At 40.5% G+C, this 13,938-nt stretch overlaps 1 protein-coding gene across 11 annotated transcripts in view; it reads right to left on the reverse strand.

The window, feature by feature from the left end:
• ZMYM1 (zinc finger MYM-type containing 1) overlaps positions 1–12,663 on the reverse strand; it is a 35,722-nt gene extending 23,059 nt beyond the window's left edge. For 2 of the 11 annotated variants that reach the window (XM_082415371.1, XM_082415370.1), the window contains exons 1-2: positions 12,569–12,662; positions 308–477 (exon numbers count right to left, since the gene is read on the reverse strand). In XM_082415371.1, the coding sequence (XP_082271497.1) occupies positions 308–403 (96 nt within the window). In that variant the 5' untranslated portion in view covers positions 404–477; positions 12,569–12,662. Of the gene's footprint in view, positions 1–307; positions 478–11,882; positions 11,925–12,568 lie in introns of all 11 variants that reach the window. The other 9 variants (XM_082415376.1, XM_082415367.1, XM_082415373.1 and 6 more) reach the window with 8 other exon arrangements.
• Between the last annotated feature and the right edge of the window lie 1,275 nt (positions 12,664–13,938).

Below are 13,938 nucleotides of genomic sequence, written 5' to 3' on the forward strand. Positions count from 1 at the left end.
GTGGGTTCTTCCCAGACCAGGGCTTGAACCCGTGTCCCCTGCATTGGCAGGCAGATTCTCAACCACTGCGCCACCAGGGAAAACCAGCAATCCTTTTATCAACCCCCAAACCCACTTCCAAACAGTCCAACCTTCTCTCATATTCTTGCATATGCTCACTACAGCACTCACTGCACACCCTGTTATTACTTGGTCAACTGTTTTGGGGAAGGAATTAAGATTTTCAACTGATAAACCAGCACCTGCATAACTAAAATTTATAATTAAATGTTACTCTAGAAAATAGAAAATAAGGTAAAATATTTACCTGAGCATTGTCAGGTTCTGCCTTAATTTCATCTAGCCTCTTCAGTTGTGGTGCCACTGCTTTGTCACATTCACCATCTGTTGTTGATTCTTTCATCTTACTATCTGATGCAAAGAAATCCTCCAGTTCCAAACTAATAGGTTTTTTCTTAGAGAACAGTATCCAGATTCCTAAAATAAAATACGAATTGATAAAGAGTCTGATTTTAATTTTATTTATTTATTTATTTTGGCTGCGTTGGGTCTTTGTTGCTGCACGCAGGCTTTCTCTCTAGTTCTGGCGAGCAGGGGCTACTCATTGTTGTGGTGCGTGGGCTTCTCGTTGTGGTGGCTTCTCTTGTTGCGCATCACGGGCTCTAGGCGTGTGGGCTTCAGTAGTTGTGGTGCGCGGGCTCAGTAGTTGTGGCTTGAGGGCTCTAGAGAGCAGGCTCAGTAGTTGTGGCGCACGGGCTTAGTTGCTCTGCAGCATGTGGTATTTTTCTGGACCAGGGATTGAACCTGTGTCCCCTGCATTGTCAGGTGGATTCTTAACCACTGCACCACCAGGGAAGTCTTAAGAATCTGATTTCTAAACGTTAGTCCCTTCAAATATAGTAATTTTCTGGGAGCACAAAACGTTATTTCACAACACTAGCTTCCTTCCCTCATCCATTACTCCCCAATATAGCTTTGCTTTCTACACTTCTCCAGTAGATAAACCTTTATGCTTTTTTCTTGCATAGAGACTAGTCTGTATTTCTATTCCCTCAGGTCTCCTCTTCCCCTCCTTATTGGTTTCTCTCATAGAACCATTTAAATACATTCAAAAATTTCTAAAGCTACTGCCCTCCCTCTGACTATTCCTTCACTTGTCTTTGAAATTCTCTCCTTCCTTGACTTTTTTTTTTTTTTTAAAGGCGAAAGATTTATTTTCTTTGTTTGTTTGACTGCGTCAGGTCTTAGTTGTGGCATGCGGGGGTCTTCGTTGAGGCTGCAGGATCTTTCGTTGCGGTGCGGGCTCTTTGTTGTGGCGCACAGGCTCCAGAGCACATGGGCTCTGTAGTTTGTGGCATGTGGGCTCTCTCCTTGAGGCGAGCGAGCTCAGTACTTGTGGTGCATGAGCTTAGTTGCCCCGCAGCATGTGGGATCTTAGTTCCCCAACCAGGGATCCAACCCACGTCTCCTGCATTGGAAGGCAGATTCTTTACCAATGGACCACCAGGGAAGTCCCTCTCCTTCCTTGACTCTTAAGACTCCAAGACCTATTTCTCCTCCTACCTCTTTGCCAGTCTTCTTCTCAAACATTTATTTCACCTGCTTCTGAATATGTGTGTTCCTCCAAAGCACAATTCCTCAGGACTCTTCTTGTTTGCTCTATGGGCACAACCTGGGATTCAACTATCATCTATAGGCTATTTTTCCCCTACATACCTGAACTCTAGCCCATACACCCAATTGCCTATTAAATATCTCCACTTGTATGTTCTACAGGTCCCTCAAATCCAGGAGATTTAAAATCATATTCTTATATCATCCACATAAACCTGCTTTACACATGTTCCCTTTCTTGGGAAATGGCACTATGGTATATACTCAATTTCCCAAGCCAGAAATCTAGGGATAGTCCTAAATGCCTCTTCTCCTGAAGTCCCCACATCTAATCGCCAAATTAGATCAAATATACCTTCTAATTATGTCTTGAAGCTATTTTCCCATTATACTTAATGCCTCCCCCACCCCCCCTTCAAGGATTCCTTTTTGGTAAATAGTGTTAAGAAGAAACAACAAGCCCAAGCTGGCCTTAACTGTGCTAAGCCCCGCCAAGACTTATTGATAATACCTAACAGAACTGTAGTTTCAGCCTCTCCAAGAAGTGGAATTTTAAGCCAATCAGTTTAATTTCCTGGTCAGCACTAGTGAGGTAATCTGCCCAAGACCCCCTGCTTTCCCCTAAGGGAAGGTGACCCCGTCTAAACTAGTCCACTCTTTTAGCTTTCTTGTCCTGCCCTCTTTCTGCCTATAAAAACGTTCCATCTTGTACAGTTCCTTGAGTGCTCTGCTACTTACTAGATGGGATACTGCCAGATTCATGAATAAAGTCAGTTAGATCTTCAAATTTACTGGGTTGATTTTTTTTTTTTTTTAAAACAACAGCTAAGGACTTCCCTGGTGGTGCAGTGGTTAAGAATCTGCCTGCCAATGCAGGGGACATGGGTTCGAGCCCTGGTCCGGGAAGATCCCACATGCTGCAGAGCAACTAAGCCCATGCACCACAACTACTGAGCCTGCGCTCTAGAGCCCGCTAGCCAGAACTACTGAGCTCGTGTGCCACAACTACCGAAACACGTGCGCCTAGAACCCATGATCCGCAACAAAGAGAAGCCACCGCAATGAGAAGCCCACGCACCGCAACGAAGAGTAGACCCCGCCGCAACTAGAGAAAGCCCACGCGCAATGAAGACCCAGTGCAGCCAAACAAAAAAAAACTGTAAAAAAACCCCCAAAACAATAGCTAAAATCCAAAATCAATATAAAAGACTGCTGTGCATTCAAGCTTAAAAAAGAATTCCATTTTATAACTTTTGAGGAACTACAGGAGCCTTTGATTGTGTAAGCAGATAGCTCAGGGGGTCCCTGGAGAAAGAGAACCAGGAATGGCTTTCCTGACATAAGAGAACCCATTTTGGCCTAAGCCATTTTGTGATCTAAGCCTGGCTTCAATGCTTGCCCTTGAACAGGTCTCAGTAATTAATGATCTTGAGGGAATGCAGAAACAAGGGAGGAGCAGTCAAGAAACAACAGTGTAGCCTTGGGGCAAGGGTCCTGGTTCCTCAAGGGAATAACAATATATCTTTCAGTTCTACAGGAACTAAGGCTCCCACCCAGGTGGAGGATGGAAAGATGATGCTGAGCCTCCAGACTTCAATCAACTAAAGCTTGGACTCTGTCGACCTTTCCCCCAATTCTATGCTGAATTCTCCTCTGCTCAAGTCCCTTCATGAACAGGCATGTACCCTTAGCTTAAAACTTTCCCAATTTTGCTGTTGGGGAGATACTGCTTTGGTAAAGATCCCCAGTGTTCTCCTTATCTGCTGCAAGTAATAATAAATCAATCCTTCCTTCTCCAGATCTTTGGCTTGGTTGTGTCTACTGGCTTGATGCCCACCAAGAGGCAAACCCAGTTTTCAGGTAACAATTGTTCAGCCCCAAGGCCTCTTTTCCCAAGGACAGACTGGTTCCTTGTGTTCTTTTTCCTTAACTGAGGTCTATTTTCCATTTTTCTTGTAGCGGCCACCTCCAATTCTAAATCCTTTGGAACTCTTTCCCTTCCTGCAATCCTAACTTGGCTGCAGAGGACAAGTCTCCTGGATTCCTCTTAAATCACCTCCAAGAGAAAAGGATACTTTTTTAAAAAAAGGGCTTTACAACTAATGATTATGGAGGGTAGCAGATAAGTAAAACAGATATGGTTAAGTTAAAGTTCTTACTGGAGTAACTCCAGGTCTGTGGTTTTATTCTGAGTTAGTACGTTGAAAACCCCGAAGTTCTGTAATTGTCTTTTGTTTTTGAGGTTGGGACTTGGCCACTCAACTCACTGATCTTTTTTTTTTTTTTTTTAAAGGAGGATGGCTTCCTGGAGAAGGTGATACATGCCAAGGGGGAGCATTTTTTTTTTTTTAAAGATTTATTTATTTTTATTGATTGATTGATTGCTATGTTGGGTCTTCGTTTCTGTGCTAGGGCTTTCTCTAGTTACGGCGAGCGGGGGCCACTCTTCATCGCGGTGCGCGGGCCTCTCACTATCGCGGCCTCTCTTGTTGCGGAGCACAGGCTCCAGACGCAGGCTCAGTAGCTGTGGCTCACGGGCCTAGTTGCTCCGCGGCATGTGGGATCTTCCCAAACCAGGGCTCGAACCCGTGTCCCCTGCATTAGCAGGCAGATTCTTAACCACTGCGCCACCAGGGAAGCCCCAACTCACTGATCTTTAACTCAGCTCTTACTGAAAGCTCCTGTCGACTTATAAAATGCACAACGTAAGAGTTGCAAGTTAAGTTTTATTTGGGGCAAAATGAGGACTATAGCCCAGGGAGACAGCATTTCAGATAGCTCTGAGAAACTGCTCCAAAGAGGTAGGGGGGAAGGTCAGTATATATGTGACTTTGGTGAAGGGGGAGTACATTTCTGCTAGTCACGAAGAGCAGTCATCACCGTGAAGAATTTTAGTGCTTTTCTAGATATGAGGAGATAACAAGAATTGGGCTCATAAAATCGGCTCCTGAAAATATCTAACTATCTGAAGACCTGTTCTGCCAGTTTTTCCCAGAGCACAGAGTGTCTCATTTCTGCTCTCCACCCTGAACTCCTTTCAGGGGGTGTTGAAAGTCAGCAGCTGCAGCAGCACATGATTTAATCCTTGTAAAGGTAGTTGGCAAGTGCCAACGGCAAGTGCTAATTTGTAGTTGATACTCCTATCCCAAGGCAGAAAATTAAATAAGGCCTGACTGTGAAGTGCAATAAAAGCTCATATAGTCTCTGCTCAACCCATTTGAGCGTTACATACAACCAGCAAAGCAAAACTCACTGGAAATTAACTACTAGACTGTAGATTCCCTTCACCTGAAAGTAAATATGCTATGTAAGTCTAAAGATCAATTAAAAATAAAATATCTAGGAACCCCTTCATACATGTCAGTCATCACACAGGCAAAGAATAGAAAGTACCCTGAAAGTGTAATTAATCTAAAATATATTTCTGGGACTTCCCTGGTGTTCCAGTGGCTAAGACTCTGCACTCCCAATGCAGGGGGCCGGGTTGGATCCCTGGTCAGGGAACTAGATCCCACATGCCACAACTAAGAGTTCACATGCTGCAACTAAGAGTTCACATGCTGCAACTAAACATCCCACATGCCACAACTAAAAGATCCCGCAGGCCACAACGAAGATCCTGCACCCGGCAATGAAGATCCTGCGTGCTGCAACTAACACTTGGCACAGCCAAATAAATAAATAAATAAATAAATAAAGTATTAAAAAAGGCAGAGCAGTTAAATATTAAAAAAGTATATATACTTCTGAGGTAGAGGAAAATGGTATATAACATTTCTTTAGCTACTAAAAAACCCAAAAGAGCAAAAGACATATATGAATAACAAATTCATTACTTCCTTTTTCAATACAATGAACAAAGGAGTAAAACAAGTCCTAGAGACCTCTTTTTAACATAGTCCCACCCATCTTCCCAAACTGGGGCTAAACTATATATGTTGGAGACTAATAGTCGTCATAGGATAAACATCTTTCTGCTAGTTAGTACTACTTGGTAATAAGTAATTTAAAACATTTTAATTTAAACCAAAGAGGGATGTATCATGGAGCAGAAAACAAAATTCACATGTTTTTAAAGGAAAACATGAGTATCAGAAAGAGAAAGTTAAAAAAAAAAATCTCATTCAAAATCATGTCAGAAACTCCCACAAAACCTTAAGGAATAAATTTATACTAGGAAGTAAAAGACCAATACACTGAAAACGATATAACATTCATAAAAGAAACTGAACATGATTCAAAGAAATGGAAAGATATCCCATACTCTTAGATTGGAAGAATTAATATTGTTAAAATGGCCATACTACTTAAAGCAATCTACAGATTTAATGTAATCCCTATCAAAACACCCATGACACTTTTCACAGAAGTAGAACAAATAATCCTAAAATTTATAGGGAACCATAAAAGACAAAGAACAAAGCCAGAGGCATAATGCTTCCAGATTTCAGACTATACTACAAATCTATAGTTATCAAAACAGCATGGTATTGGCACAAAAACAGACATACAGATCAATGGAACATAATAGAGAGCCCAGAAATAAACCCACACACCTATGGTCAATTAATTTATGATGAAGGAGGCAAGAAAATACAATGGAGAAAAGACAGTCTTTTCAACAACTGGTGTTGGGAAAGCTGGACAGTTGCATGTAAATCAATGAAATTAGAACACTCCCTCACACCGCATACAAAAATAAACTCAAAATGGTTTAAATACCTAAATATAAGATAAGACGCCATAAAACTCCTAGAAAGGAACAAAGGCAAAACATTTTCTTACATAAATCATAACAGTATTTTCTTAGATCAGTCTCCCAAGGCAAAACAAATAAAAGCAAAAATAAACGGGACCTCATCAAACTTAAAAGCTTTGGCACAGCAGAGGAAACAATCAACAAAACAAAAAGACAAACTACAGAATGGGAGAAAATATTTGCAAATGATGTGACCGACAAGGCCTTAATTTCCAACATATAAAAACAGGTCATACAACTCAATATCAAAAACCCCAAACAACCCAATCAAAGAATGGGCAGAAGACCTAAATAGACATTTCTCCAAAGAAGACATACAGATAGCCAACAGGCATATGAAAAGATGCTCAACATTATTAGAGAAATGTAAATCAAAACTACAATGAGGTATCACCTCACACCAGTCAGAATGGCTATCATCAAAAAGTCTACAAATAATAAATGCAGGAGACGGTGTGGAGAAAAGGGAACTCTCCTACACTTCAGTGGGAATGTAAATTGGTGCAGGCACTATGGAGAACAGTATGGAAGTTCCTTAAAAAACTAAAAATAGGGCTTCCCTGGTGGCGCAGTGGTTAAGAATCCGCCTGCCAATGCAGGGGACACAGGTTCAAGGCATGGTCCGGGAAGATCCCACATGCCGTGGAGCAACTAAGCCCATGCACCACAACTACTGAGTCTGCACTCTAGAGCCCACGAGCCAGAACTACTGAGCCTGTGAGCCACAACTACTGAAGCTCGTGCGCCTAGAGCCCGTGCTCCTCAACAAGAGAAGCCACCACAACGAGAAGCCTGTGCACCCAATGAAAAGTAGCCCCCACTTGCTGCCAGTAGAGAAAGCCAGCGCAAGGCAACAAAGACCCAACACAGCCAGAAATAAATAAAATAATTAATTAATTTTAAAAAACCCCAAAAACCGCTAAAAATAGAGCTACCATATGATCCAGCAATTCCACTTCCAGGCATATATCAGGAAAAGATGAAAACTCTGATTCAAAAACATACATGCACCCCAATGTTCATAGCAGCACTATTTACAATAGCCAAGATATAGAAACAACCCAAGTGCCCATTAACAGATGCCTGGGTTAAGCAGATTGGTATATATATACAATGGAATATTATTAGGCCATAAAAAAGAATGAAACATTGCCATTTGCAGCAACAAGGATGGACCTAGAGAATATCATACCAAGTGAATTAAGTCACTCAAAGACAAATATTATATAATACCACTTATATGTGGAATCTAAAAAATAATACAAATAAGTCTATACACAAAATAGAAACAAACAGACACAGAAAACAAACTTACAGTTACCAAAAGGAAAGGGGAGGGGGAGGGATAAATTAGGAGTATGGGATTAACAAATACAAACCTCTATACATAAAATAGATAAGCAACAAGGATTTACTGTATAGCACAGTAAATATATATATATATATATTCAATATCTTGTAACAACCTATAATGGAAAATAATCTGAAGAAATATATATATAACTGAATCACTCTGTACACCTGAAACTAACACCATATTGTAAATCAACTATACTTCAATAAAACAAACAAACAAAAACCCTTGAGACTGCAAAGAAATTGCAAGCTATTAGGAGTTACTTCTAGACACACAGATAGACCTCCAGACGAAATGTATACACTTCCCTCCTGGAAAATTAGTACAATATTGCACACATAAACCTGTCGAAAAATTAATCAATTGTCAATCTAAGAAAGAGAGAATTTCCCTCCCCACTATACTTGTGCTCTTACTGTTCTACTTGCAAAGTCATTTCTGCCTATTCAAATTCTACTCAGCTTCTAAACCAACTCAGCTCCAGATTTTATCAAACTGGCAAGAATTAAAAATAAGATATATCTAGATAAGATAAATCTAGGCATAACAGAATAGCTTTTAGTATGCTAAATTCTTCCACTGGAAACAATTATAAAATTAACAGGCTTTACCTCTGAGGGCACCTTCCAGGATAAAGGAAAATGCCCAAGCAGAGAATAGCAGCATAGTGAGCTAAGGAGATAGGAGTTCTGGGTGCCTAAGTAGTTGGAACTCAAGAGGCACAATCTGGGAGGAAAGAACCTCAGAGAAATAAGCCCCCAAATTTGCACACAAATATTCCCCTCCTCCACTTATTAGCTAACCCCTAAACTGCACATCTACAGAGCAAGACTCCAAAAAACCTAGCAGAAAACAGCAGTTGGGAGGCTAAAAGAGATTACAGTAGCTTTGCAAAGCTAAGAACAGTTGAAATTTAAGCCCAGCTAAGGAAGAGGGGACGTGGTAAAGATGTGGACTTTCAGTTGAGACTCCAGGAGGCCAAGCCCTAAGAGTAAGGGCCACAACCCAGGAGAAAAGACTACTTCCTAGAAGAAAGGGCAAACCTAAATAGATCAGCCCATACTAATGCCTAACAGAATCCCTCAACAGGATCAAAGTAATCTGCTAGTACTATCTGCACGCCTAAATGAACTGCAGTCCTCTCTGGAGGAGTCTCTCAAAATTTTCACCCACAATGTCCAGAATAAAAATGTATGAGCAAACTCCCCCCAACAAACAAAACTGAAGGGACTTCCCCGGTGGCACAGTGGTTAAGACTCCGTGCTCCGAATGCAGGGGGCCCGGGTTTGATCCCTGGTCAGGGAACTAGATCACACATGCATGTCACAACTAAGAGTTCACATGCTGCAACTAAGAGTTTGCATGCTGCAACTAGGGAGCCCGCCTGCCACAACTAAGACCAAGCGCAACCAAATAAATAATTTAATCAAACAAAACAAAACTAAAAACCAAGGGGAAAAAAGACAACAGAAACAGACCCACAGTGTGACTCATATTGATGTTAGCAGGCAAGAACTTTGATGTGTTTAAGAAAATACAGAAAAAAATGGAAAAGTTCAGCAGAATCCTGGAATTCAATTTTTAAAAAATCATGGGAATTTGAGAATTGGAAAGTAAAATAGGGAAATTAAGAATTCAACAGATGAATTTAATATCAAATTAGTGAACTAGAAGACAGGTTAGTAGAAAGTAGTCAGACTGATACATAAAAGGATAAAAATACAAATAATGTAAGCAACATGTGGGAAATAGCAAAATGGTCTGACACACATGTAAACTGAGCCTCAGAATAAGAGAAAACAGGCAATGAAACAGGAGCAACATTTAAAGAAATACTGGCTGGACAATTTCCCCAAAATGAACAAAAATTTCAAACCACACAAATTCAAGAAGTTCTGTGAATAAAAATAAGATAAACATAAGGAAAAGACAACTCTGCACATCATAGTCACACTGGTGAAAACCAAAGATAAAAAGAAAATCTTAACGGCAGCTAGAAAAAAAGGACATTAACATACAGGGTAACAAAAATAAGAATGAAGGCTGTCTTGTCAGAAACAATGAAGACCAGAGGCCAATGGAATAACTTTAAAATGCTGGGGGGAAAAAAAAAACTATCTAAAATTCTATAGTCAGTAAAAACATCCTTCAAAAATAAAAGTGAAATAAGGGCATTTTCAGATAAATGAAAACGGTGAGAATTTATCACTAGCAAACTACACTGTAGAAATGCTAAAGGGAATTCTTTAAGCTCAAGTGAAATACTCAATGGAAATTAGGCATAAAGACTGGAAAGGAAAAACTAAACAAATTGTCTTTATTTGTAGACAGCATGATTGTGTATACAGTAATCTCTAAGGAATCTCCTCTTCCTCTCCCCAACCCCAATAAAAACTACTAGAATAAGTGAATTTTGCAGGATCATAGGTTAATTCAAGGTCAATATTTTAAAATTTCCTCTCTCATCACTTCTCGTCACCATTGTACTAGAGTTTCTAGCCAGGTTAATAATACAAGAAAAAAAATCTAAAATCGTCATTACTTATAGATGACATGTTGTGTACATAGAAAATCCAAAAGGATTTCCAAATAACTATTGAAATTATTAAGTAAATTTAGCAAGGTCAATATTAAAAAAAAATCAATTACATTTCTTTGTAGTAGAACAATTAGATATTAAAAAATTTAGAATAACTATTTTCTATAGTGTCATAAAACATCAAATATTGGAATAAATCTAATGAAATACGTCAAGATCTCTGGACTGAAAACAAAACAATGCTGAGAGAAATACAGTAAGATCTAAATAAATGGAGACAGACAGCGACTGACTCAATATTAAGTCAGTTTTCCCCAAACTGAGCTACAGATCAAAATCCCAGCAGTTTTTGTTGAACCTGCAAGATGATCATAATGTACATAAAATGTATACATGACCTCGAATAGGCACTACAATCTCAAAAAAGAAAAAAATTTGAGGACTTACTAAAAAGCTACAGTAGTTAAGATGGTATGGTATGGACACAAGCAAAAATAAAATGAGTAATGTAGGAGTCCAGAAGCAGGTATACTCTTATTTCTTTGCATTACAGCTACTTCTTGACGCATTACACTTTCCAAAGATTTGTATTATTTGTTGAGTTCTGCAAGCTCTTTTACTGGAATGATAGGAAGACTGGAGGCAGAAGGCTAAATGCTTCTCAAACCAAACTAAAATGTCCATTTTTAGTTCTGTAGGCAATGGGGAGCCACTACTGATGAAGTGCATAGGTACTGGGGTTATAGAGATAATTACCATGTGCAGACTCTCATAACACTCTGCCTAGCACAATGTAAGCATATATGAGGTACAAAGCAGAAATGAGGTAAGAGAAGATGGTCAAAGAAGTCTTAGAAGGTTAAATTTGAGCTAGGTTTTCAAGTAGATGTCTATAAAGCAATGATGGGGGATATTCCAGATACAGGGACAGTATGTGGAAAAACACAAACATATGGGAACTATAAGAAGTGGAGTTATTGATGAAGATAAAATGCAAGAGTGTTAGTGGAAGGAAATGAAGTTGGAAAAGCAGATGTGGTTCATATCCGGAAAGTCCTTAAATACCAAAGACCTTGAACTTAAGTCTTGTACATCAGTAGCTTTTGGGGTTCAGCAAACACTTCGTATTTCTTTTAAGTAAAAATTTACTTAAAAAAACTAATAAAATTATGAGATACACTTAAGCGTGTTACATACCAAATGTGAAGTATTTTGGTGACCTCCAAAGCATTAATTTATTTGTGCTAGATTAACAGAGACCTTCAGAAAATAGCTTTTCCTGCCATCAGGGTGAATATAATTCAATGCCTTGTAGCTGTGTCATTGATGAGGAAGTTTACAGCTTTGAACCTATACTTTTTGGGTTCTGAACTGTATATGTCCACTCACAGAAAATCCTAGAAGTGAATTTACTGTTTTAGCAAGGGCATCTACTCCTTTAACTAATACTCTTGCCTCAACCTAAGAGTTAAATGCGCAAAGTGTTAGAACTAAATGTAGTTCTTGTTATAAATTTCGGGGGCTTCTTGTCTTATATATTTGTGATGAGGAATACAAGCTATCGTCAGATATTATCAGTGATTCAACTCTTAAAGAGAAAATTCTCCACTTACCTACTTTCCAGTCAGTTTAATTGAAAAGTATGAGATTGCAACCTGAGAAAGTTAAAAAAGTCACCGTTTGTAAACATTAGTCCATGCAACCAAGATACTTTCAATTCAATCTTGTACACAAAAGCTAAATACTAACATAAAATGACAAAGATTGCACCTTCATCTAATCAAAATTTCATATCCCATTTCATGACGAGCCATTTATAATAATTAAAAAATATCTTTTATTTAAGATGCCATGTACAACTCTATTTGCAAAAGGAGTTCCATGATATTTTTTTCAGTTTGAAAAAAAATCACTGCTTAACGAGGGAGAGCCACAGGTGTGATCAAAATAATGTTTTAGAAACGGAGGCCATGGAGAAAGACCGAAGGCTGAACGCAGTTACGGCGCAGGAGCAGAGTCGGCGGCGAGAAACGCAGGAAGCTGGGGGGGGGGGGTGCGGGGGGGGCGCAAAACGCCCCGACTCTCTGCGGACTATGTTAAAGGAGACGACAAACATTATCCAGGGGCCTGACGCTGAATTCCTGGCCCCCACATGGCGGCATCCGCACACAGGGCTGAGTCCCTAGAACCCCGACCCTCCCAAACACTTCATCCTTCCTCCGACTGGCCAAACTCTCCGCCCGTCTCTGGTAAAGCACAGAAATAAAGACCGACACTACAAGCGCTTAAGGAGGCTTACTAATTTCTCTCACCGACGGTCGCCGCGCTACGTTTCTCAAAAGAACTTCAACGGGAAAAGGTCGCGCAGGCCCCACCCCTTCCCCGTCGTGCTCTGCGGCCGAGCATGCGCAGTGCATCCGCCCCACCCACCCAGGCGCTGGGCCACTTTTCCGTCAATAGGAAAAGGCAACCTTGGGGGTAGGTGAGGGGGCTGTTTAGATCCCTGACTAGGGACTAGGAGTTTAGCCCTGAAGCCCTATCTATTATAGGTGGCAGCCAGATTTGGACATTTCTTTTTTTATTTTTGAAAGTAAATATTTTAATTTACTGTGTTTTTGGCTGTGTTGGGTCTTCGTTGCTGCGCACAGTATATCTCTAGCTGCAGAGAGCAGGCTTCTCATTGTGGTGGCTTCTCTTTGTTGGGGAGCACGGGCTTCAGTAGTTGTGGCTTGGGGGGCTCTAGAGTGCAGGGTCAGTAGTTGTGCGCACGGGCTAAGTTGCTCCGAGGCATGTGGGATCTTCCGGACCAGGGCTCGAATCCCTGTCCCTTGCGTTGGCAGGCGGATTCTTAACCACTGCGCCAACCAGGGATGTCCCAAATGTCCAACTCTTGAACTTTCAAATTATGTGAGCCATTAGGTTTTCTTTTGTACTTAACCTATGTTGACTTGGTTTTCTGTCACTTGCAGCACAAAGTCCTGTCTTTTTAAAAATAAATAAATAAATTTATTTATTTATTTATTTATTATTTTTGGCTGCGTTGGGTCTTCATTGCTGCACATGGGCTTTCTCTAGTTGCGGAGAGCAGGGGCTACTCGCGGGCTTCTCGTTGTGGTGGCTTCTCTTGTTGCGGAGCACGGGCTCTAGGCGCATAGGCTTCAGTAGTTATGGAGTACGGGCTTCAGTAGTTGTGGCTTGTGGGCTCTAGAGCGCAGGCTCAATAGTTGTGGTGCATGGGCTTAGTTGTTCCGTGGCATGTGGGATCCTCCCAGACCAGGGATGGGACCCCTGTCCCCTGCATTGGCAGGCGGATTCTTAACCACTGTACCACCAGGGAAGTCCACAAAATCTTGTCTTTTAATAAACGTACTCATGAGCAATTCCTAACAATAAATGTGTTTTACTTTCTAGGTTCATAAAGTTTGTCTCACTCAGCAAGATAAAGCAGTTGAGGCTATAAGATGCATAGGCTCCTGTTTCTAATGAATGACTCTTACGAGTAAAAAATATCCATGAGATAAGCCTTACCTTCTGTGTAGCAACTTTAAGAGAACTGGAGCAGTGAGTGCATACCCCTGCTTCTGATAACAGGACTGAGGAAAACTAAAAAAAAACACTATAAAAAAAATTGAATCCTGGTTCTGGGTGAGGACTTCCATCGGGTGTGCA

This window comes from Balaenoptera physalus (assembly GCF_965194825.1).
Source record: "Balaenoptera physalus genome assembly, chromosome: 1".
Taxonomy (NCBI): Eukaryota; Metazoa; Chordata; class Mammalia; order Artiodactyla; family Balaenopteridae; genus Balaenoptera; species Balaenoptera physalus.